This window comes from Charadrius vociferus, unplaced genomic scaffold (genome assembly GCF_000708025.1).
Source record: "Charadrius vociferus isolate BGI_N301 unplaced genomic scaffold, ASM70802v2 scaffold179, whole genome shotgun sequence".
Lineage (NCBI taxonomy): Eukaryota > Metazoa > Chordata > Aves > Charadriiformes > Charadriidae > Charadrius > Charadrius vociferus.
In genome coordinates this window covers 802,103-826,702 of record NW_009650072.1, presented here as the reverse complement: position 1 = coordinate 826,702, position 24,600 = coordinate 802,103, and the positions used below count along the sequence as shown (strand labels likewise).

Genomic DNA, 24,600 nt, shown 5'->3' with positions numbered 1-24,600 from the left:
CTTTACCCCAAGGCCCATATCAACCCTAGAGATACCTTTTAGAGCAGAAGAGAGAAGATGAAGATATTACTTTTCTCCATGGACTTCAGGTTGATGTAAGTCACCTTGGCTGACCATAGTTCAAACATTTCTCTTCCCTGCTCCCTCACCCAGATTTTGGTTAGAAATGCCTCACTCAGTCCCATGTTCCCACACTGACCATGCCATTTACTTCTCCTTTCCAAGGCAGGTGAGCAGAATCCAAACCAAAAGCACCAGTGCACAGTAGCAACCCAACCAGTTTCAGGGGCAAACCAACAACGTGCAGCTTGACTGACAACTGAAACAGCAACCAAGACCATTTTCCCTGCTCAAGGACCAGGTATCTTTCTCAGACACTTGGGTTTCCTAGCCAGACACAGGAGAGAAAGTGACAAGTGTGGGCAGAAAAAAGGAGGAAAACTAGAGGCACTGCCAGCCACATCTGCAGAAGAGGAGCCAGCCATAAGAGGAGCACAGGCATGAGTTACGTCGCGGCTTATACCCACCAGCGAAGTGCACAGACAGGGCAAGTCAGCTCGTGGAGCCACTTGCAAGGCAGCCCTTCAGGTCCACCAGAAAAGAGTTTTGCAAGAACTTTTTGGTCAAGACAGGAAGGCCAGCGAGCACTTCACAAACACCACATAAAGGAAAGTTTAAAAGTTGCTAAACATCACAGCTCTTTTGTGCCCCAGAAAACAAGAATGCAGAGAGAAAAGTCACTTTCAAGTCAAAGGGGAGGCTATTCCTTAACAGCAGCTCCTATGGAGCCAAGGAACAGAGACCAAGCAACAAGGAGCCTTCTCTCCCTCTATACTGCTGCCTGTGCCATGGGAAACATCACCTACCAAGTTAGCAGACAAAAAGCAGCACTAAGTGCTCATTCTAAGACACTTTCAGGATGCTGGTGCTAAATTTTAGCTAAACAGAAGATAAGACAGTGTCACAAAGAGGTCCAGACAGCAGTCTCTGCTGGGCAGGCTGTCCACCTGCTGCCAGCTTGCTCCTTTGCTCGGTGCTAGAGGAATTGGTGCATGCCTGAGCCGTGACTTCAGAGATTGGGTTTGCCCATCCCTCTGGGACATTGATAGGCTGGCACAACACCACCTGGAATGGGAATCAGGTAGATCCCTGCTCATGTCTCAGCTTCTCAACCACAAGTAGATAAGATATCAACAGGAAAAAAACCTTGCCAACCCTGCCAGAGAGATGCTGTGCAGGTGCAAACCAACCACAGATGCTTCCAAAAGGTCATGAATAAGCATCAAGTTAAACACAGAGGGGCCTAGACACAGGCTATAGGTGACAGTAGATCTCAGCATGACAGTCTAGGTGAGAACAAACTTTTCCTAAGCTATTTGAAGACCACCTCTCTCTGCCCTGTAGGGCAATTCCTTGCAGCAAGAGTCATGCATTTCTCCGCTCCAAAGCGCTTTCTAAAGGCCAGAAGAAACCACAGTTGCTCACTCAGCCAACCTCAAAACTCAGAGCTCACAAGCAGCCTGGGACAAAAAAACCAGGGCTGGTACAAGGCTCCCCACCTGCCACCACACATCCATTTCAGCCCCGAGGTGACACTGGCCCTCTGAACCCTAAATACACCATCTTGCTACACCCCAACATCCACTTGCCCCAGCTGTGTACCTGGCCTCCACCAGCCATAGCTGGCAGGGCAGCTCACCACCCACTGCAGATGCTCTCATCTTCCCACTGCAAGCAGCATTTCCCCTGAGCAATCCCATGCTAAAACACCTTCTTGGTGGTCAACGTGGTTAATTCCCAGTGTTCATGCAAAGCCCTGCTAGCTGGGGTGTGAAGAGCCTCCTTCCTCTGGAAAGATTCCAAGCTCATATTTTTCCTGAACAGCTTTGCATTTGGCTTTTTGTATTGGTGAGCTCTGACATCACCGTTACAAAACACCGAGACAATATTTCTAAACCTTTCCCTAGGCTAATCCTAGCAGCAGTGGTTAAGCTCAGGTCAGGAAGCTAAATGTGTTTTGGGGTTGTAATGATGAGAATTTCAGCACATAAAAGGCGAAGGGAAGTGTTTCCCGCTTTTCCCCACTGGTCCCACTCTGGGGATATGCTTTGGCCACCCCCACCCCACTTTTCACACCTAACTTTAGCGCATGGCCTGCATCCAAACTCACTCTTTCTCCCCTCTCTATAAGGCTTCTCCATAAAGAGCAAGAATCTGATGGTTACAGATTATGAAACCTTCCTCTTACAATCTATTTACTGGTGCAATAGGAAGTGCTCAATCCTCCCCGTCCAGGAAATATTGACTAACAAGCAAACAGCAGATATAAATCCAAAACAGCAAAGACAATACCAACAGCAGATTAACAGGCTACCCAGGCTCCTCACCATCTCCCTCACTGCTACAATCAACAAGCTTAGGGCTTAAAGAAACAAAAAGCCATTCGCTCCAGAAACCACTTATCTGTAGCTATTGTATTTAAAAGCACACGCATAGAACTGAGGATTTGTAGCAAATGTAACAGGAGTCATGAGATGTAATTCAGGTGGTGTTAAGAATGGAAGTTTCGCAAGAACATCAGCGCAGGCAGATGTGATTGGGACGGACACAATGCTTCAGAGATTAGGAATCCAAGTTTGTTTAAAAAAAAAAAAAACCACTTAAGTCATAGTTTCTGATTTTATTCTAAGAATGATAGGGAAATTCCAGTGCTTCAAAGTTTTTGGGTTTTTTTCTGGGGAAGGGAAGTTTCATTTTCTGATAAAGTTCTATGTATGATCTTTGAACAAATTCACAAGCTTAAAGCACAGACATCTTTCTCAGTATTACAATATTCCCTGGAGTCCTCAATGAACTTCAGACATTTACGGTGATCAGCAAAGTATACACACAGACAGTTACAGCCTCCAGCAGCTCAAGCAGGCAAAGCCGGAGGAGAGGAGGCTGACAGCCAAGGAAGATGAAGGAAACCGATTGAGTGATTTGTTCCAGCCTGTAGCAGGAGTGGGATAACAGGATTCACACCCTATGTTACCGCAAACCCCGGGTCATCTTTCCTCATCATTAGTTAGGTGCTCTGCTGTGATAACTGCCATCACCTCCAGAGCTGCCCCCAGAACACAAACCTTCGTGGAGCACACTGCAGTGTGGTCAGAGCACAGCTCCTCCTCTTCCAGGCTGGCGGGGCTTGGGGCCTTCTGGCGTTTTTCTGGTGTTTCTTCTTCTTCTTCATTTCTTCTTCTCTTCTTTTCCTGAGTGCAGAAAAATGAACAAGCCGGGAAGTGAGCTGGTCAAAGTGCTTACTATGCAACAAAAGTGATTTTTCCCCTCTCTCCCAGGCTTCCTGCTTTACACTAAACAAACACATGAGCACAGAAACTTGAGTTCACATTATCTAATTTTGAAACATCCACACCACTGTCATCTTCTTCATATGACTGTCGTGGAGACCTAGAGGTGGGGGACAGATGTCAAAGAAGCAAAACGTGTTGTTATGAGCCTACAGACACCATCAGGGGCCTTAGACCTCTAGAAATCAATCACATGTTAATTTGGTGGGGGGGGTGGGGAAATCAGAAATTTTACAGGTTCAAGGTTCCAAAATAATATGGAAATGGGTCTTTGCATCAGTTAAAGATTTCTTACCACTCTTGAGATAGAAAAATGTGAATTTCTCATTTAAAGGCCACAAGGAGAGAGAGCAGCTGCCTTTAAAGTGAAGGGCTAGAAAGAGTCACACAGTTCAAATGCAAAAGCGCACTAGCCTCAGCAAGTCAAAATCCATTTACAATAGAAGATATCTGCAGCTGAGCCACCCTAATGGACTTGCACACCATCCAAGTTCCAGCTTTGCCTCTCTTGTTTACTAGGAATTACTCCTCATCAGGAATTACTCCTCATCAGAAGAGCAAGGAAAGCAAGCCTTAGCTGGGAGCAATGCAAGATTTCGAGATACATCAAGCCAAAGTGCTCCAAGGGTGCAATAAAGGCTGGGGAGAGAAAAGCAAGCAGTAGCATTTAGATTTGAGTTCTCCTGAAGAGCTACTCACTGCCCACAAAACCACAGGAAAAATAGTAGCACTTTCCTTATCAGTATTGCAGAGACATGACTAAACCACCACAAGCTCTGAGAGCAAACACACCACCCTCACAAGAAGGCAGAGGATGCCTGCAGTGACCACAGGCGAGAGTGGCACCAGCCCCAGGTTACGCCATGACAACTTGTCTACATGGGCTCAACACAAAGCCATGTAAGCAGCAATGGTGAGTTGAGTTCTTGGAGAGCAGCACCCAGCCCTCCCACCAGCCCTGTGGAGAGGAGAAAGTAATCTCCTCCTGATCCCACCTCTTGCTCAGCTCTCTCCTCTTCCTCCTGCTCTTGGACCCGTTCTTCCTCTTGGCACAGCCTCTCTTCCTCCTCAGTAGCCACATTCTCCTCCCGGATCTCCTCCGGGCTTTCCTGATCCAGCTGGATCTGCTCCAGTTTGACTTCAGCTTCCCTCACACCACCGTCGTCTTCTTCATATGACTGTCGCGGAGACCTAGAGGTGGGGGACAGACATCAAAGAAGCAAAACATGGTGTTATGAGCCTACAGACACCATCAGGGGCCTTAGACCTCTGGAAATCAATTTTTTTCATTGCCCCAAGTCTACAACTTGCTGGGTGTTTTACACCAGGGCTCATAGCCACTTCCACGGTCCTATCCAGCTCCAGGCACCCAGATATAAGAGCAGTCATATCACATTCCCACACTTCAAATGTCCAGGACATGGCTCATCTAGAAGTTGTGGCAAGATCCACAGGAAGAGAGATCAGACAGACCTGAACACCAGGTTCTGGCCTCCACTCAAACTCCTGGCAGAGAAGAAACTACCACCATGATGTGGTGCTGGCTCAGTTCTCTGCTCTGCTACAGCCAAAATCCCAAGTCAGCCAGCGTGCTCTGTGGTCCTGATGCACAAACACAGATCTGACACTGCCTGCGCCCACAGCTCCCAGCACCAACTCAACGTGGAGCACCAAACACAGCCTTCCTCTCCCTTAACCCATCTTCCATGTTAACAGAGCCTCTCGCTGGAGGAGGATCCAACCACTGACATGTGAATGTGCTTCCCATGATCAACCTTTTCCCTAGCTGGAGCTAAACTGCAGGGCAAGGCTGCACAGTCACTCACATGGGTTGGTTTTTTGTTTGCTTGCAAGGCACAGTGCTTTGCAGGCAACGCTATACCCACACCTGACCCTGCGCCCCTGTTTTACCCACCAGAATAAATGATACGCCTACTCCTGTCACTCATGTCACAGCCCAGCAAACCACAGGAGTCACAAAGTAGCCAGGGTCACCCCTTGGCTTAGGTTTAACAAAAAACCCACCACGGGGTTTGCACAGGAGGATTCCTCCAGGTCCCTTAGGCTGCAGAGAGGAGACCCAGGAGTATGTTTAAGCAATCAGCTTTGCTAAAGTAGAGCAGCCCATGCCTATGGGCACAGAGTCAGTGTCAGCAAATAACCCCAGAGCTCCCACTGGCTCACAGCTGTGCATCAAGATGTTATTGCCATCTTACTTTCCCTGGCCAAAGAATAGCTTTCTCCTCCCACCCATTTCTTAGAAAATCACCTGGCTTGCGACAGCAAGGCTAGAGAGCTGGCTGGTGGGCAGCTGCCAAAGTGCAAGGCTGACTCACCACTTCTGCCTCACCAGCCAGCACCAAAACATGAAAAAAAAAAAAAAAAAAGGTCAAATGATGCTTTTCCACCCACCTCTCCACTGCTGGGAAGGCAGCTCACAGGACAGCCACCATCCAGCTCTCCCAACTGACCACGCAGGGAAAAAGCTGACGCATACACTGTCTTGCTACTAATCATCCTCCCACAACAGCGCCGTCACTACAGCAAACAGGCTCTGAAGGTTTTATAGCCCAGGTAACCAGCACCTCTTAACCAAGATGCCAGCAAAGACTTTAGCTGGCATCTCATGTTCAAAATTTAAGCCAGCAGACATGATGCAGTCTACAGAATGGCTTTTGCACCACAGCAGTTTTGTATGGGAGGCAGCTAGTCTGTCCCAGCTCCCACCCTCTTGCAAGCAGCTGATAGCTGCGGGGGCACAGCTCTGCCTCAACAAAGTGGGGCACAATAACCGAAAAGAACACATGCCTTAGCACCCAGTCCCTTGGGGGATGGACAAACTGTTTTAGCTCCATCCAAGGGAGAGCAACTGCCTCCATCCCCTCAGTCGTAGCTACCACCCAAACATCCCTCACATGAAAAAACAGGGTTTGCTCCATATTCAGTTACGCAGGAGAGAAGGGAGTTGGGAAACCTGGCCGCACCGTTGCTTGTCCCAGCATGGGGCATCACAGCCAGACACACAGCCTACCTGGGTTGGCACCGCTCTCCAAGCCTGTCCTTTGGGTGAGACCAGCGAGCAAGGAGGACAGGAAAAGCCACTGAAAGGGCTTTACAAGGCACAGCCACCCACTAGAAAGCAAATGAGGCTTTTGCTAAAAGCCCACTTCCAGCAAGCCCACAGCTGCCTCTCCCAACCAACCTCCAGCCAAAAACCTAACTCCCTTAGCCACTGCCTTTAAAGCACCACCCCTCTCTGATGGGCTTCACCTGCTATGGGTGCCACCTCCCCTGCTCAGCACCCTCCTGCCAGGCTACAGAATAAACACCAGCATCACATGAAAACCCAAGGAGCAGGGTTTTTTTTTCAGGAGACGATAATGCAACCCTTCCAACTAATTCTCCTTTGAAGGCCAAGAAGGGAATAGCAACGGCTTTTCTCTCCGGACAAGCTCTTTGCAAGGGGAGGCAGAAAAAGAGGCAGCATGCCGAAAAGCCGATGGGGTTGATTTTTAATTGCTCTCACAGATGTGATTATCAGTGCCAGGTGAGGGGTTTGAGCAATGCTTACGGGGTCGGGGCTGCGAAGGTACAGCTTGCAGAGTGGCTTAGCTACAGTGTTTGGAAAAAAAGTAAGAAAGGGGTGAGCTCTATTTATTTGTTCAGCAGTAAATATTAACCTTAGGCATTTTTTTCAGTCTCGGTGGGTAAAAAGGAGGCTGTGTCATCACAAGGTAAAATTCCCTATAAAATCAAGCTGCCAAGAGAGCTGAGTCACAGAGGTCACATGTAGGTAGACGGTGTCCAAGGGAGGTGGTTAATGCAGGACTTTGGTTCAGCTCAGCAAGGGGAAAGTGATGGGAGATGGAGGCTAAAGAGCCATCACACAAGTACCTCTCAGGGCTCTTTGCTGCCTGTTTTCCCCTGCTGAAAGAGGAGTCGAGCACAAGGTGGGCTGCGGCCATAACACCCACTACGCTGCCATGAGCCAGGAAGGAGCAATATCTTAGAAGAGCTTTTTAGGCTGGCCTGGATTATGTTAGAGGCCGTTTCAGCCCCTGCAGCAGCTCAGGTGGCTTAAATCTGCTGTTGTCACTCCTCCAAACTCAGGCGTCCTGGCAGGCTGCCATCGCTTGGAGTGCAAAGCTCAATCCAAACATCCCTGAAGTCCAGGGCAGTCCCTGAGCCTGTTCCTCCCTGCTAGCCCAAATGGCAGGCGGAGAGCATCCGTCCCAGCGGTGTGGGACCCATCCTGCGCCTCCTCGGGCACGGTCCTTTCGCTGAGCATGTCGGTTCCCCTCCCCTCAGTGCGGCTGTGTCCTACGCACCTCTGTTTGCGTTGCTCAAGCTTCTGGGACCAGTCACTGAACCCCTCATCCTCCTCCAGCTCCGAAGTCCCGGATGGCTTAAAGTCATAGCTGAAACAAGCAAGAAGAAAAATAAGGAGAGAGATGCAAAAAAAACCCCAAACCTGGTCTGAAAGAGCCCCAGCCTGATACTGTCTTTCTCTCCCTCCAGTTATTGCATTTTCTGTCCTCTGCTCCCAAATCCCACTTGAAGCCTTATCCACCATTGCAAGAAAGACCTTTGCCACGTGCTTAGGAGGACCCTTGTACAAAGGGAGTTTCTCAGGACATCACTAAGAGATGGAGAGGAAGAAGGAGCAGCCCCGTGTCTCTGGCAGGAGCACCTCACTGCCTGCCTGGGCTCTGGGGCCACATGCCAGCCAGCAAAAAACAAGCAGCACATCTAAACCAAAAAGTCCATGGTATTCTTCTGCACTGTAGCTGGCCCTAGCTTTTTCGGACCAGAGGTGTTTCAAACGTGGTTGCTGCTTGTCCTATGCTTGTCCGCAGCCACGTAGAAAAGAAATCAGCAGGAGTCGGCCTGAACAGATCGCTGGATGAGGAAGGCATGAAGACCCAAAGATCAGGACACCGGCTCAAGTTCTGGGTTGGATCCTCGCGTTCCCCTACAGCTTTGAGCCAGTCACATGCACTCGCGTGACTCTGGCTCCCCGCCTGTGAATACCCTAATGCTGCACGGAGCCGCAGCCCTCCCGGGGTGCACAGCTGCCGGCACCAGATGTGGGCTGGCTGTGCACGGGGATTGTTCTTTTTTTTCCTATTTCTTTCCTCGCATTTGCAAGGAGAATCGCCTCCCAGCCAGGGGTCCTAGGTGGGCAGCCACATTGCAAGCACAGGCCTGAACAGGTGGCTTCACAGATGTTTTTGGGATACAGGGCAGTGACATCATCTGGGGGAATTAGGATGGGGGACTCACAGATTAGTTTAAAACTCAGATTCAAAATATGTAATAAATGTGGGTGTCTTCTTTGCCTTCCTGGGCTCTTAGGAGGTGTCAGGAGATGCTTAGCCTCCCCCGCAACCACGGTGGCTTGAAATATGGGGCGTTTCTCTGAGATTTGGGAGTCCCACATTGAACTGGCTGCAGGAGCTGAGGGTTTCTGAAAAACATGTGCCCTCACCATGCTCACCAGGGAGGGTAGCAGGGGGTGCACACTGAAAATGGCTGCTCAGCCACAAGTTTGAGCACAGTCCACTCCTGCTGCACTTCAGCATCCCCTTAGACTTCTGAGCGCGATACCGTGTTGGTCTAGGACATCGCAGCCCAGGCTGGGTTATTTTCCACTGCATGTTTAGCAATAGCTTATGGATGTCCCAGGACAACACTCAGGAAATTTGATGCAGAGCCAGGACAGGACCACAGATCTGCTGAGTCCCAGGTCAAGGCTTCACGTGAGCTGCAGCATTGATGATGCCCAAGGCAGAATCGCTCCGGTATTTGTGGCCCCGGCCATAAACATGTGCTCAAGCTGTCAAAAAAGCTCCCAGGTAGCAAGGGAGACCGGCTGAATGCTGTTTGAAAGTTGGTTGCTTCCCTGTGCCCCTCTGCAAACCCGGCCCCAAGGGAAGCACTGAGCCAGCACAGCCCCATCAGCACCACCTAAGCTGATGTCCATCCCCCTGGTTCCCAAGGCTACACGTGTCTTTTCTGCAAACTCGCCGTTTTGGGGGTTATTTCTCTTTTTTTTTTTTTTTTTTTTTCAGTGAGGAAAGGGAGGAGAGGAGCTTCTCTCTGTCCCTTTGGTGCAAGGAAATGCCGAGGGCGGGTTTGTACAAACAGGAGTGACATGGATGGAATGAGTCCCAGTGCGGGAAGAGCTGAGGGAAGGAGGGGGCAGTGTTTACACAAGAGAGAGCAAAGCTTTTTGGAAGATTAATAGCCAGGGCTGACCCCGACTGCATGAGCAAGCCCAGGTGGCTCTCAGCAGCTGTAGAAGAAACCAGGGGATGGCCAGAGAAGAAACATCCTTCCCAGTGAAGCCTGGCCCAGCAAGCTCAAGCATTGCGGAGTAGGGAGCAAACCTCCTCATTTTAGGAGCTCTTCTTGTCATTAAACCCTTCATAGATGTTTAAGCACTCAAATTTGGGCACTGCCAACAGTCCCGTGGGGTCAGCAGCATGTCTGTGCCTATGCCCATGGGACCAGAGCCTGCAAGCTGGGATATTGAGGCTGCTGCACGCTGCTCTGTGCCTGAGATCACTCATAGCATCTCCCGGTAAAGCACAGACCAGAGATCTTGTCAGCTGTTTTAAAGACTTTTGAGAATTATTTTCCAGCCCCAATGTGAAGGGGGGTTTGGAAAAGCAAACAATTATTATTACTTTCCAGTTCTTCTGTTTGCTTTTAGGGCAGACTGCAGTGGGTTTGTCTGCAGAATATCACTGGGTGTATTTCCACAAAAGATTTTGAAGCTTCTTTGCGATGCTTTTAGACACCCCAAAAAAACCCAAACCAAAACAAAAAAAAGAAGTCCTGAATAATTTTGAAAGTATCTGAGAGAAAAAACTGATCTTTTAATGGAAAAAAATACATTTTTTTAATAGCTTTTGCTATTTTTCCAGTAAAATGAAGCTGGTGTTTCTCTCTGACTGTAATCCCAAATCCTGCTGCCACTTTTCCATTGTATTTAATATATTTAGAAATAAGTTGAACACATAAATAGTGGGAAGACTGGGGTCTTCAAGACAGACTTTGGCAACTCAGAGTGCAGACTGGTTTTTGTGCCACCCACAGCACCTGGGCTGATGAATCGTGGACACAGGGAGGCTGCGTGGGGTGCTGAGGTGGGATGCTGGGGACACGACTGGTCATCCTATCCCTTCTCCAGGGGTTTCCTCTCTTGACAGCAGATAGCTCAGCATCTCCATAAATGCCTGCTGAGCTATTTCAATTTACGACCTGCCCCATTAAAGCATCAAGTTAACTTTAACCCTTGGAGCTGTGAGCTGCTCCATGCTCCCCACTGCTGGGGCAGCATCCTCCGAGGAAGGAGCAGGAAAAGGTGATCACTCACTCAGCCACCAGCACCCTGATCTGCCCGGGGTTGTGCATCACATCCTCACGCAAGTGTCTGTCTTTGCACGTATCAGGAACTTCCATTAGTTTTGGCACAGGGTGGTTCACATGCTGATATTTAACCAGGCACTGAAATCCCTGGCAATGGGGACTCCCTGCCCGAGCTCAGCCTTACCCAAGCTGTCCTAGTTTAAACTCTCAGGGCAGTAAAACACCCAGCCTCCAGCCAAGAAAAAAGAGCAAAGCAGGGATTCTGGCTTTTTCTGCCCAAACTAGAAACACACTATGTGTTAGTCTGGGCTAAATCCCCCAACCCAAACCTATTAGGGAACTTCCCCATCTCCCCAAACCACCCCAAACAACAGAGACACCCGCCCTGCGGATGCAGGAGTGTTTTGCTGCAAGGAGAGAATGTGTCACTGAAGGATACATCCATGGGTATTTCTTACTGGTTTTCCTGTGCTGGACCTGCGCTCTCCGAGCAGGAGCTAGTGCCATTCAAGCCTTCTTCTGCCTGGGACCTCAGCTGCTTTTCCCGCTCCCGCCGCCGTCGCTCTCTCGCTGCTTCCTCCTCGTCTTCCACGCTCCACTGCGCTGTCAGCCTGCCAAGCCAGAGGGAAAACCCATCCTTCATGCCGTCGGGCAGGGTCTGCAAAACCTGGTGGTACCCACCCCCGAGGTGCCTGGGCTCCCCCACCCCCAGCAAGCAGGAGGCTCCTGCAGAGGAGCGCTCCCACCATGAGTGGTGGTCCTCAAAGTGGCATCCCTGCCTCCATCAGCACAGGTCCGCAGCAGGACCAACTGATGTGCAAGGATAAGGTGGGACACACAGACTGGGAGAGAGGTGGAAGAGAAAGAGCCTTCACCCCCACCCCCTGAGGAAGATGTGATGCGTATCCCCCTCCTCCCAGACCAGCAACCTCCCCGTGGGTTGGAAGCCCACTGGGAAGCACTATTTCCTGCAAAGCAGCTTTGCACCCCAGGAGGGGTTTGTAAAGGGTCTTGCAGTGCTGCAGGAAATCCCACACCTCCATCTCAAGCTTTGGCCCGGGAAGGTGAGGTCTGCACCCTGGTCATGAGTTTCCTTAAGCAGTTGAGCTGCTCCTGCCTGACCAGGAGCAGAGGGAACAGTGGCGGAGGGCAGCGACTCTGTCCCGCTCTGCCCTACTGAGCTTCCTTCCTCCCTTGCAGAGAAGAAAAACCTGCCCTGCCTTCTCCCAGATGTCTCAGCTGCTGGATATTAACACCTCTGTCAGCAGAACGGCCCCTCACATCCTCGAGGAAGCGATAAGGTGGCTGCCACATTCCTCCTCCGTTGATAATGTCAGTCTCTGCATGGGACTGGCTCCTGCTCCACTGCCGGCGGCACCAGCCGGGATGCAAGCAGAAAGGGACGTGCCATGGTGGCAGGGTCACCGCTAACCCAAAGGGCCTGCGACAGCAGCTGGAGCAGGGCAGGTCTGACTCGTGGTACTCGGGGCTGATGCTGGGGCAGATGCTGGAGCAGATGCTGGGGCAGGTGCTCCCTCACCCCACTCATCCCTGGCTCAGCTGGGTCCAAAACAGACCATGAAGGCTGTTTCACCTGGCGTTTGCAAGCCTCTTTACAGAAATGCTGTTGTGCAAGGCACACACAAGGGAGTCGGAAAGGCAATCTCCCACCAGCAGCAGGACCCAGCCTGACCTGTGTGTCCCCACCCCATTCAGGCACACCCTGAGGACTGCAGTCCCTATGGGGTGAACCTGCACGGTAGGAGATGCGGTGTGACATCAGTTCAGGCTGGGGCAAAGAGCTTGTGGAAAGGAAAAAAAAAAAAAAAAAAAAAAAAGCCTTATTTGAGACTTGTTTCAGCCCAGTTTCAGTGAACAAGGGGCAGATTTCAGCCGACTTCAGAAGTGCCACTCTGCCAGCCTGCCTGGCTTTGCCTGCAGCCTGGGCTATGAGCTGTGTGAGAAGACCTCACTTCACCAACGGCCTCACTAAGATGCCGTTTTCATTTGAGGTTCAGGACAGAACCCCTCTCCCAGCAAAGGAAAAAATAAATGGGATTAATCGAGAAATTTTGTTCAAGAAAAATTTGGCTTTTCTAATTACACAATGAAACTTGTCAACCGTTCCAGGGAGACTCGCTCAGAGCTTATTTTACTCTGTGGCACTGGCAGGACCACCCAGCTTAGCCCCAGTAGCATCCCTTCGCGGAGTGGTCCCACTGCCACCCTGGCAGGAGGCTGGGAGTGACCCTGCATCCCTGCCCTCCTGAACTCCAGTCTCCTCCCGGGCTGCAGAGCCAGGATGTGGAGCCAGATGGAGAAAGGTCACCCATCCCCACGGAGCCCACAGGGGAGCAGGGAACGAAGCAGATCCCGGACTCTGCCAAGAGACGGCTCCACTGCCATGTAATAATTAGTGCCTGCCTTATTTTGGGTGGGGTCTTTTTGCAAGCAGCAAATTCAGCCACCCTTTCCCCTTCTTCCCCCGTGTAGCCCCTTGCCACCTTGCTCTCCATGGGGAACAAAGCACATCTGGACCAGAACCCGGGGCTCCCCTCCTCCCTTCCCTACTCATCCCACACTCCTATTTATTGTTTTCCCCCAGGTTCCCATAGAAACCCTTGTCTGTGGGCCTGGCAGGAAGCCACCGTGTTGTTGTGTGGGGGTTTTTTTTTGGTTTTTTTTTTTTAATATATAAATGAAGTCATTCATTAAACTCTGCCATGATCTCCCTCCCTTGTGCGACAGCTCCAGATAGTCTCTGATTCAGAAAGGCTCTTAACCCCCGATCGCCCAGATCGCCCCAGTTACGAGAAGCAAGGTCCACATCTAAGCCAGAACAAATTAGATTTCCATTTAGTTCCTTCCCCAGCTCCTCCAGCTCCTCGGGAAGCCGCTGCAGAGGCCAGCGCTGCACCAAGCCCCCGGCTTGGCCGGGGTTACCCGGGGGAGCCCGGAGGGGGCTTCCCTCCAAACCACGCGAGCTTTCCACGGTGCGAGAGCAACGTTGGTTGGCAGCCCTCTTCCCTTCCCAGTTGGATGTGAGTAACTCTCTCCCCATGACTTCACCGGCTCGCTATTCTGTCCCTGCATCCTCCGAATGGGCTGAGGGCAGCGCTGGGGGCGACTGTTTTGGGGAGAAGAATTTTTCTGCAAAAGCAAGGAAATATCTTTCCCAGCTGCCTTTGCCGCAGAGCAAACCAGCCTCTGAGTTGCCCGCCGCAGCACTGGGATGCGGCTCAGATACGCTGAGCGTTGCGGCGGGCCGGCGATGCTGGCAGCTCCATACCTGCTCCTCTCAGGAATAAGGGCTGCGGATGAAGCCCTCACCGAGCCCCCGCTCACCGTGGGCTCAGAAATGTCACCGCCCTTCCAGCAAACACTTGAAACCAGTTTATTAGCGAATTCAGAGCTCTCTCTCATGTTCAAACAGGCTGGCAGCAGAGCAAGGTTTAATAAGCGATGCTTTGGGGTTCAGTAGTCACACCAACAAGCAGAGGGAAAAGGACGATCCCTTTTCGATTGACCTAGCAGCACAAATATTTGTCTTCAGTGAAAAACAAACAACAAAAAAAACCCCACCAAACAAATGAGAAACTAAACCTTGCCAAAGTCCTTGCGTTTGGGTCAGCCACAAGGGTTTGTTGGACCGCAAACCAAATGTGCCATTTCAATTTGGACAAGCCCAAGCCTTCATCAGTGTGAGGAGGGGGTCAGCTGGTAAATTGCCTTTCAAAGCAAAAAGGTGGAAAGATTTAATTTCCAAACGGTTCCGTTTCCTAAGAAGGGGCCGCGGTCTCCCATTTGCTCTTAATTGCTCACAATCACATTCAGTAACTTAATGTGCTCAGCCCACAGCAGTATTGCACAACCATCTTTCCCATTTCTAGAAATAATTACCCGATGCTTCAGGATTGGGCTGAAACCGCATACCTCTGCTGTCACCTCTAGCCAGCGCTTTCCCAGGCTGGGGAAGTTTTGGGAAGAGGCAGGCTCATAGCTGCCGGTGGGACTGACAGCTCCCCACTTCATTTCACCCAACGCAGGACAGGAAAATGGAAAGCAAGACGACTTGAAACTTCAAGGCTTGCAAGATGAGCTGCAGCGTGCTACACTCCTGCACCCAGTCACCTGCCTGGATAGAGAGGTTCTCCTGCAAGGTGAAAGGAAATTCACCCCCTAACGCAAATATCAGGGGGACTGGAGAAGGAAGGGAGGATGGAGACACCGCTTTGCTGCCCTGGCAGCCAGGAGCTGCAGGCAAGGCTTGCTCCGGCAAGACCTCATCACGGCATTGGGTGGTTTCCCTTATGTGGTCCCTACATCCCTGCCAACAGCTTTTGGAGGTCTTGGTTCGGAGCGAAACACTCTTGTGGAAAGAGTTTATCTCTTCCTGAGGAGATCCTGAAGGGAAGAGCTGAAAGGTCCTCAGTTCAGCTTTGGCCCACAGAGTCACAGTTTGCCAAGTGTCTAGGACACTCAGACTTCTGCTCTGAGCAGGGCTGGCTGCCCATTTCAGATCTAGCTCTTGACTTCACCTCCCTCCGGACCCCCAGCCAAGGGAGGGGATTCATTTCCATTTGCCCTACAAAATACCTCCTCCTCCCGCAGAACAACGATACAGGCTGCGCTGTTCCACATGGCCACGGACGCCCGCTCCAGACAAGCCAGCGCTGCAGGAAAGGTCACGTTTCCTTTGAGTAATTCCTCACCGGCACTTGAGGAGATTATAATATTCAGGCGAGGGAAATTTCTGGCACCAGACGAGCTGCGTTTAAGGGAAATGCTGCAGACTTGAGGAGTCTTTTACATGGCCAACAGCTCAAAGGAAGCTTTGCTGGCCCAAACCCAACCTTCAGCACTAAAGCTAATTCCAGAAAGGAAAATGAAATGCCTCCCAGAGGCTTTGGGCTTTGCAGACCTGTGCCAGAAAAACCCAGGAACCCTCTACCAGAGCGTTGGACATTCCTGTCTCCTGAGCTCGCCGAGGTATGGGGCCAGGATGGTGTTGACTTTGGTCGCTGCCTATGTCGGGTAGGCTGCCCCCTCAGATCCAGGGTTCACTGGGGAAGAGGTTTTGGGAACGGAGTTTAGGAGGAGCCATGCACAACCCCTGGTATGAAGTTTGCTGTTTCACAGAGGGCATAGAGCCTGTCAAGCCAGTGCAAATCCTATTGCCATCAAGGGTAAAGCTCCCATCACCTGTGAACGCAACAGTGTCTACCACCGCTGAAAATATCCCCCGCAAGAGATGGGGCTGCATGAACTACAGAAGAACTGGGAAGAGTACCCTGCATCCCCCAGCAGCCATGCCGTTGGCCTCTCTGTTGAGGTTAGGGGAAAAAGAGATGCCAGAAACCTGTGCAAGGCACCTTCCCCTTCCCACACAATTCATTGCAGCCTTGTCATGCTGCCAGATACAATATTGGTGTCCTGCTGCCCACCAGGGAGAGAAATCCCTCAGCGTACTCAGGGTAACGCTCTCACTGCCATCCAGCAACCACCTACCAAAGTTGGCTAAGCAGCATAAACCAGAACATGGCCTAGGACGGCCAACAAGTTCATCCTGCTGCCAAGCAGAGCTGCCAGGACTTACTTCCTATTGCATTTATCGCCCATTTATAAAGTGCCCCGACATGATTAGCAGGGGTCCTGAGATCCACAGCTCACCCCGTCACATGAAAGAGAAGAGGACACCCTCAAAAGGCTACAAAGGAGCAACTCCCTCACTCACCTGACCTTTCACCAACAAATTAATCAATTATTAATCTCTTATGAATGACATATAATGGATTTGTGTGACTGTGTCAAGTATGCTGAAATAGCCAGATAACACCTCTGTTCACCTCATTCGGGGCAACTGGCGTCGGACCACCGCAGAAGTCATGGCTGAGGACATTGGCATGCAATGCATGGTCATGCTGCCATGGCTCAGTTTCCCTCCATCCCTACAAACCAAATATGGCCTGACTCAAAGCAGTGTCCCAGGGGATGCCTCACGCTGCGAGCACCAGTGTTAAGCATCAGAGAGTTCAGCATCTCAGCCCTTTCCAAAGATGCCTCTAAGACCCAGGTTTACCTCCATATATCAAGACACCTCCAGAAACCTACCCCTAAGCCCAAGGGCTTGTCGAAGGTCACCACAAAGCCAGGAAGATGTAGGGAACAGAGTGGAAGTCCAGCTGGCATCTCAACCCCCTGATTGCCACTCTGCCAAGAGGCTGCTGCTAAATGCCAGCAACCACAGCTGTTGACACCAGTGACATGGGCTGGCAAAGTGTTTACAGTATGGCCATCACCAAGTCAGATGGCAGGCAAGAGTTACGCTTCTTGATGGACGGGTTTCTGTGACTTAGGAGTAGCGTGGCTTGACAGCAAAGACTACAGCCAGGCAATCATTCCACTGGATAAGGAAGGGGGTGTGGATAGTGGTATGATACAGGGAGACTGGGAAAAGAAATAAAATAAAAAAATTATTATGTCACAGCCCGGAGTTTATTGCAGCCTAGTCTCAGGGGAGATAGTTATCCTAGCTCTGAAAGATCGCCTTGTCAGTCAAAGGCAACCAGAGATGCTGCACGAGCCTCTCCCTCCCTTACATTCATGTAATTCCTCAGCTGCGTTGCTCCGTTCAGAGTCCAGGCTACAGAATTTGAACAGGAAAGGGGGAGCAGGAGGGGAAAGGAAAAAAAATGTGTATATATGCTTCACCCTCAGCCTTTTTCTCATACCAAGCTTCCCCACCCCACCCGTAGCTGCACCGTTTCAGCCCCATCTCCCTGTTCCTCCTATAAATCACAGCTCGCCTTCAAGATGCAAACAGCAGCGCAGAGCTGCTTCACACCCAGGGGCAGCCACAGAGCCTGTCCCCACCAACTCGCTGGAGCTGAGGGGTGTGCGGAAAGGCGTCACGCACAGGGTGATAAGGACATGCCAAGGCATCTGAACAGAATATGATACGGCCCAAACTTTCATCGAGCAGAAATGGAAGAAAAACAACATACAGCACAGCGGAGACCTAGCTCCCCCTTAAAAACAAAAGCAACACTTCTTTTTTAAATGAATCTTGGGTTTTCTTCACAAAAGCACATCCTTCTGCCCAAAGAAGGATGTGCAGGTGTGCAGCCACACATCCACATGTGCCAGGTATAAAATTCTGCCTGGTTTAGTCTTCATTAAATTCTCTGCAAAAAATGACCTGTCACTGTGGTGTGACAGGCAGGGAAAGCCCCAAGCTGGTAATTCACAGTTTCCACAAGTAAAACAAGAGACATTTGAGAAAGCTGGTGGCAAATGGCAGGAGAAGACCTTGGAGGAAGGATGCAGGCAGGGCTGGTCTTTCAGCACGAGCCTCATCTGTCCCCTCCTGCCTCTCATAGCTCCAGAAAGGCACATGGGATGCTCTGCGCTTCCAGATGCCATGGGTGGTACACAAGCCACTCATAGAGGCATGAGGCAGCCGATGGGAATGACTGCTTCTTTTTATTATTATTGGGTTTAATTGTGGCAGACAGAATCTCAACAAATCCCTTATAAGATGATGGATTGCACCCCCAGGACCGTGGGTCCTTCGCACACAGATAGGCTGGTGCGGTAATGCATTAACATCACCGGTCAGGAATTTGGCAGGCGGGAGGAAAGGGTTGGAGTTCGAGCCCTCCCAGCACTCCACGGTATTCAGTAGGTGTGAGAAATTGGTGCCATGTACGACCTCGAACCATGGACCTTTCTCACGGTGTCTCCATCTCAGCCTTAAGGTTCAAGAAATTGGAGGGTTGTTTTTTTTCCTAAAGAGCAGGAAGTCTGGTCTCTGTTTTTGCAAGGGAGAAGCACACCAGAGGAGGAAAGACTTGTCAGAGAGGTTCGGACTGGCTTACCCAGCTTCTGTGTTTTATTTTTCCCTTCTCTCAGAGAGAAGCAAGCCTCCATAGCCTGCCTACCTTGGCTACAGCCAGCCAGCATCCTCCTCAGTACCTCCAGGTTGGAAAACAAGTCTGAGCCTGGGGAGGCAAGCAATAGCCTTACCCCTGCTTCAAGCCTTGGATTTAAAGTGAGATTTGTACCAGGCGTGCTGCTTTTTATATCACCGCTGGCTTGGCCATGAGTCCTTCTTTTTGCAGGCCTCAGGGCGACACGGTCCCCCCACCCCCTGCAGCTGCCAGGAGGGAGTTTGCTACCCGAGCAGTGGCAGGAGGCAGCAGGGAGGCCGTGGGAACGCACTGCTGCACTCCCTGGGACAGTTGAGGCTCTCTTCGTTTATGGCCATCGCTGACGAGTTGTGCTGCAGCAGGAACCAGAGTCAGCAGCAAGCCCGCGGTCCCTGCTGTGCTAAGGCAGCATGTCTTCGTGAGAAAAAGAAAAAAAAAACCCCAAAAACAAAAAAAACCCCAACAGTCTTTGCCCCAAAATACTGATTGCAACTCCCATGCAATTGAACAAGTAAATTCATACCAATGGTGAGAGAAGGAAAAAAAAAAAAAAAGAAAGAAAGAAAGAGCTTGGAAGCTGAAAATTTGTTCTCACACACCATCCCAGCTGCAAAGCCTCAGACCCCAGTGTCCCCGTCCAGTGTCCTTTCCAGCTGAACCTTACTCAGACACGTGCGGTGGTCCTTCTCCACCTCGCCAGAGAATGCGGATAAGTTGCAGCTGCAGCCCTGAGGGGCTCAGAGGCTCACTACAGCTCCCCAAAATTTCTGTGGGCTCAAGTTCAGGCCCTAAATATCCAATTTCTTGAGAGCAGGTAGAAGTCTGAGACAAGCAAGGCTACAAGCAAACAAAAACCGTCAGCTGGCTTCTGGGAAAAGCCAATGGTAGGTGGAGTACTCCTGATGAAACAAGCCCCAGGGCTGGGAAAATGTGGGAACAGACCCACAGAGTATCAGAGGGGATGGATGAGCTGCCCTCCTTGGGGTGAAAGCAGGGGGTGGGCATCCCACAAGGCACCCAGGGATGGGGTGCCCACCATGCACCAGCTTGGCCCCTTACCCCCACCCTGCCCCACAGCTAAGCTGGGCCACAAAGCCCCGGGTCCCTCCTGGCTTGCAAAATGTGGTGACATCGCTCTGCAAGCAGCTGGCATCACTGGGATGTGGATGTGGCATCACTGCTCTGGGATGTGGAAAGCCCCCGGGCATGCCCCGCCAGCACTGGGCAATCAGTTTGGCCCAAAGGGCTCTCCAGGCCACTTGTCCCCACCAGCAGTGTCTGGTCACCTCTCCCTTCCCATCCGCCCTCTGCCTGTGGCGCTTGCAAAGTTGCCCATCAGCTCTGCCCTGGCCCTAGCGGTGGGATGCAGAGGGATAAAAAAAAAAAAAAAAACAACACAAAAAAAACCCACCACCACTAATAAAAACATCAAAATAGGGAGGATTTGGGAAGGGGAGAACCACAGCGGGTAAGCCCTGCAGGAACCAGAGGCTCCTCATGAAAGGTTGAGACAGCGTTGCGAGGTATGAATTGCACCCAGGAAAGCCCTGTGTCCCTTGCTGCCCCCGTGCCAGCATCCCTCCCTCCTCTTTCCGCACAGCAGCACTGCTACTGGCTCGTTCCTGCACGTTCATTTTCCCCACCTCCCCCTAAAGAGCTGCCCCACTTCACAGCAAGCCCACTCCCCATACCTACCCACAACCCGGGGAGGTGGAGTACAGAGATGCTGCAATAGCCCTCAGAGGCAGTAACTGCTACCTCCCAGGCATCAAACCGTGCCCAGACCACATCCTGGCATCAAACACCTCCCAAAAAACCATCCTGCCCCTTCAAAGTGCCACCCAGCCCTCCCCAGACGCTTCAAGCTCCTTGTTCCCAGCTCAGCGCTCAGGAGGTCAAGACAGAAATACTGGAGTAGCATCTTCCCTGCTGAGACACATCCTGGCAAGCTCCAGGGAACATCGCACGCAGGCGGAAAGGAAGGCATCCCACAGAGGTGGACAAAGCCCACGGATCCCCATCAAACTAAATATCATACTCATGACATACACCAAAATTCAAGTTCAGAGAATTTTAAAGCTACCCCTAATGCCGAGGGACTCTAAGCATTGCCAGGGCATTGCTCAACGATGCAGCAGCACATTGCAGGGAGAAAGAAGGGGCTGTGCAGCCGCCTTACGGGCTCCGGGACCATGAGCGCTGGCATCAGCTGGAGGCGGAAAGCATCTCATCATGTATGGTGGGCCAAAACACAGGGGCATGCAAGCATGATTTCAGATCTCATGGTTTGGCTTCCCATGTTAATGACTCCGCAGAAGATAAAGAAGCCAAAGTCCCATCCTACAGAAGAAATAATTAGGTTTATCACCCAATCTAAATTTCTGATTCATTTTCTTCCCCTGAGCTTTTTCATCCTCAAGATTCAGTCCCCTTTCCCCACAGCATTATTTGCACTTCAGACTCAATGGCGTTGCAAAGACATGTAATTATAGACATTCATTTATTTGTTGCCTGGGCAGCAGCCATGCTTTGGAGCCCCTGTTCTGGGCCAGGTCCCCCATCGTGCTAGGAAGTGTGCAATCAGCGTGCAAGAAAACTGCCCTTTCTCCCCAAGAACAGATCACAGCTCACTTCCTAATGACACCCAGGATTCACCCACATGCTGGAAAAAAAACAAAACAAGATGAGATGAGAGCAGCAGCTCTTCCAACACACATCCATCCATACTCACACTTCACCCCACAGCTGCACACCCCAGGTGGGCACCAACAGCCCGGCTATGGGGAGGCGACCACAGCAAGCCACCATGGCACTTAGTGGGAGCGGTGTCAACCGAGAGGCCCAGTAATCCAGTTTCGAGGCGCGGCACAGCTGATTTACAGAGAGGCTGATTTGTAGGTTAATTAAACAGCCATATTCTTTTGTGAAACACTCGAGGCTCAATAAATAGAGGGAGAGTAAAATTCCAGCAGGAGCAGATAACAAAATGAATGAACCAACATGACAGGCGCTGGATCCCTATCTTATTTATAGGAGTTCATTAGAAGGATAAGAAAAAATAGACCGTGATAACAAGATAAAGTGGCTCATGTTTGGAGAGGACTTTAAAAAATACAAAGTCTTGTGGGCGTGTGAGGGATCACCGCTGTTAACAAACTTTGTGCTACAAAGGGAGAAATCTATCCCCAGGGATATCCCGATAGAGGATGAGGGGAGTGCCCTGGCAAAAGGGCAAAGGAGGGGAGGCAGATAACCCTGCAATTGCTCATTCTTCCCTGTGCCATTCCCAGGTAACTACTCAGCCACTTGTGCTCTTCCGTCCAAGGCACAACCCCAAGGTCTCTTCAGCCTCCAACCTTTCAGATGTAAATGGCATGCTCCTGCAAAGCCACCAGTGTCCCACTGCTGGCAGCCAGTGAGGAACAAGGAGGACTAATCTTTCCAGACCACCTCCAGGCTGGGAAAAGGTGAAGGATGTTTCCCATAGTGCTGACTCAGCGCTTCAGCCTGAGGTGGCTCTGACATGGCCCACTGCTCTCGAGCACACCAACACACCCCAAAACCCAGAGTGTGCTAAACCTGTCAGCACAATCCACGGAAAAGCCATTTCACGCAAGTTTGGCCCCTGGGACTGATGTTTGGGTGATGACAGTCAGGCACTCCTGCTCCACACGTAGGCATGGGCCACTTTGTCTGAAATGCTGGGCTTTTGTCTCAAGCACAAGGCTGGATGCATAAGCATTGGGACTGAGCTCTTCAACCCAAAACCCACAAGACTTTTACACTGGTTTCAGCTCAGGATCCCTTCACCCAGCTGTAGGACAGCCTGGCAAGCAGCTCCCTTGACTGAGCGATGCTCAGGGAAGGTAATTCCCTGGTTATCCCTGCTGATGCTCTGCAGCAGAAGTGGCCAGGTAAATCTTGGCATCACGCTGAAATCCCTGGTGCTCGTGAATATGGCTCTGAGCAGCGGGTTTCACTCTTGTGCTCCAGATCACTGATGCACTTGGGCACATCAGAAGAGCCTAGGACCTACGCAGTGTAACTGCTCTGCCTGCGGTCACCTTGGGACAGATAAAAGCAGAGCACGGCAATCTTGACAGCAATATATCTTCAAGTCGGGAGCCTCAAGCCATTCACTGGCTGAAGGAGCTTGTGCCTGCACCTGGGCTGGCAGGGCTTGCAGAGCCAGTCCCGTGGTCCGACTAAGGAGGGAAACTGCTCTGGGAGAAAATACAACCGCAAAACAGGCTGTGCTGTGCACGGAGCAGATCCTGCCTATTCTCCTGTTGACTCTTGTGAGCATTAGTGGGGTTATTTGGGTGGAAACCGTGGATGAAATCCCTTAAGCAACTTCACACCCCACCTCCCTCCTCATCTGTAAAGCAGGACTGGAAAACACAGCCACAAGACAAAACCTCAGCCAGATTAAGCATAATAACCCTGTGCAGGCCAAATGTCATCCCAGAGTTCCTCTGACAAAAGCCCCTGTGAGTCTCTAGGGCACCAAAAGTCCCTTATCCACAGCAGGAGGAACTTGGAGACACCATTAAGGACAGGGAAACACCTCTGGCTTGGGCTGTGCTCTTTGGACACCCCTTTTCTGTGTATGAGACACATGTGCCTCCCCCTCCAATGCAATGGGCCAAACAGGAGATGAACACAGAGGAGTCAGCTTCTCCTGCCCACTTGCCATCCCAGGGGCCCGTACAACCAGTGGGAGCTTTCCTGCCAGCTCCTCTGGGTCCAGAACAGGCCCCAGGAAAAGGTGGGAGGGACTGGATGGCTGTAGGAGCCAGTTTCCCTTCCAAGGCAAGAAAGTCATTCAAGGGGTGAGGTTTAGAGGCTGCATTACCAGCCAGGGAAATCCCAAGCTGACTGGAAAGCGCCTGTCCAAATAAACCCTGTGGCCCCACCTTGACATCTTCTACATCCCAGCTGGAGACCAGCAGACACCGGCAAGCACCAGGGAGCCAAGAGGTGCCCAAGACACAGGATGTGAGTCCAGCACTCCCTAATTCCATCTCCTGTCCATCCAGCCACTCGATTAAATATAAAGACATGAGGAGCCTGTCTCTTCTGCCCGGTCAGAGCCATCCCGGTCAGAGCCATCAGCATGGCACAGAATAAGCTCCCCCGGCATCAGCAGCCAGAGGAGGGTCGCAGAGACTCAAAGAGGAAAGCGGCATTTCCAGCCCCCACTGAAAAGCAGTATTTCCATCCCCCAGGGAAAAGCAGAGTGACCGCATGGAAGGGAATCCCAGCGCCAGCAGACAATGTAGCCGTCCTCCCCGACTCAGCCCCAGCTGACAAACGGGAATAAACCCAACTGAACCATCCACCTCCCTGCCTTGGCAATTATACTGCGAGAGAAAGATTCAAAGCACTATTGCAATTAATTAAATCAAAAGACTGATAGCAGCTCGCAGCCATGGGAGGATCTGGCCCTTTACAAATCTCTGAATTGAAAAATGCACATCGCAGCATGCCCACAGTACATTCCTAACCAAAAAAAAAAAAAATAAAAAATCCTTTTTCTAGGCAGAAGCCTTTAGCGCTCAGGGGACACAAAAAGACACATACTGAGACATCCCTTGCACAGAGGGGGGCAGGGAAATCAGCCGGCTCAGGTGAGTGTCACAGTACAGTTGTGCTCAGTTATTTCAGTTGTGTGCTCCTGGAAAAGCCATCAGTAACTTCAAATCTGTTTTTTTCATATTGCTTGGGGGGCGGGGGGGTATGTGTGTGTGTGTGTGTATCTATTTTCCTTCCTTCCAGCGCATCGCGTCTGCTGGAGAATAAGGGTGAGGAAGAAATCCAGCTGATTTAAAGGGACACGAAGATGGTCGATCCAGAATAAATTTCCTTTCTTCACCTCCCCACACCCCCCGGGTACCCCCCACCCGCGGGCAGATGCGCGCCCCTGCGGGCAGCAGCCCGCCGGAGCC

At 51.1% G+C, this 24,600-nt stretch overlaps 1 protein-coding gene across 1 annotated transcript in view; it reads right to left on the bottom strand.

Moving 5' to 3' along the window:
• Nucleotides 1-24,600, bottom strand: part of LSP1 (lymphocyte-specific protein 1) — a 40,375-nt gene that overhangs the window by 2,874 nt on the left and 12,901 nt on the right. Inside the window, exons 2-7 of the mRNA XM_009891989.1 lie at nt 11,183-11,335; nt 7,679-7,768; nt 4,346-4,541; nt 3,126-3,251; nt 1,069-1,094; nt 911-928 (exon numbers count right to left, since the gene is read on the bottom strand). Of these exons, the coding sequence (XP_009890291.1) occupies nt 911-928; nt 1,069-1,094; nt 3,126-3,251; nt 4,346-4,541; nt 7,679-7,768; nt 11,183-11,335 (609 nt within the window). The remainder of the gene's footprint in view (nt 1-910; nt 929-1,068; nt 1,095-3,125; nt 3,252-4,345; nt 4,542-7,678; nt 7,769-11,182; nt 11,336-24,600) is intronic.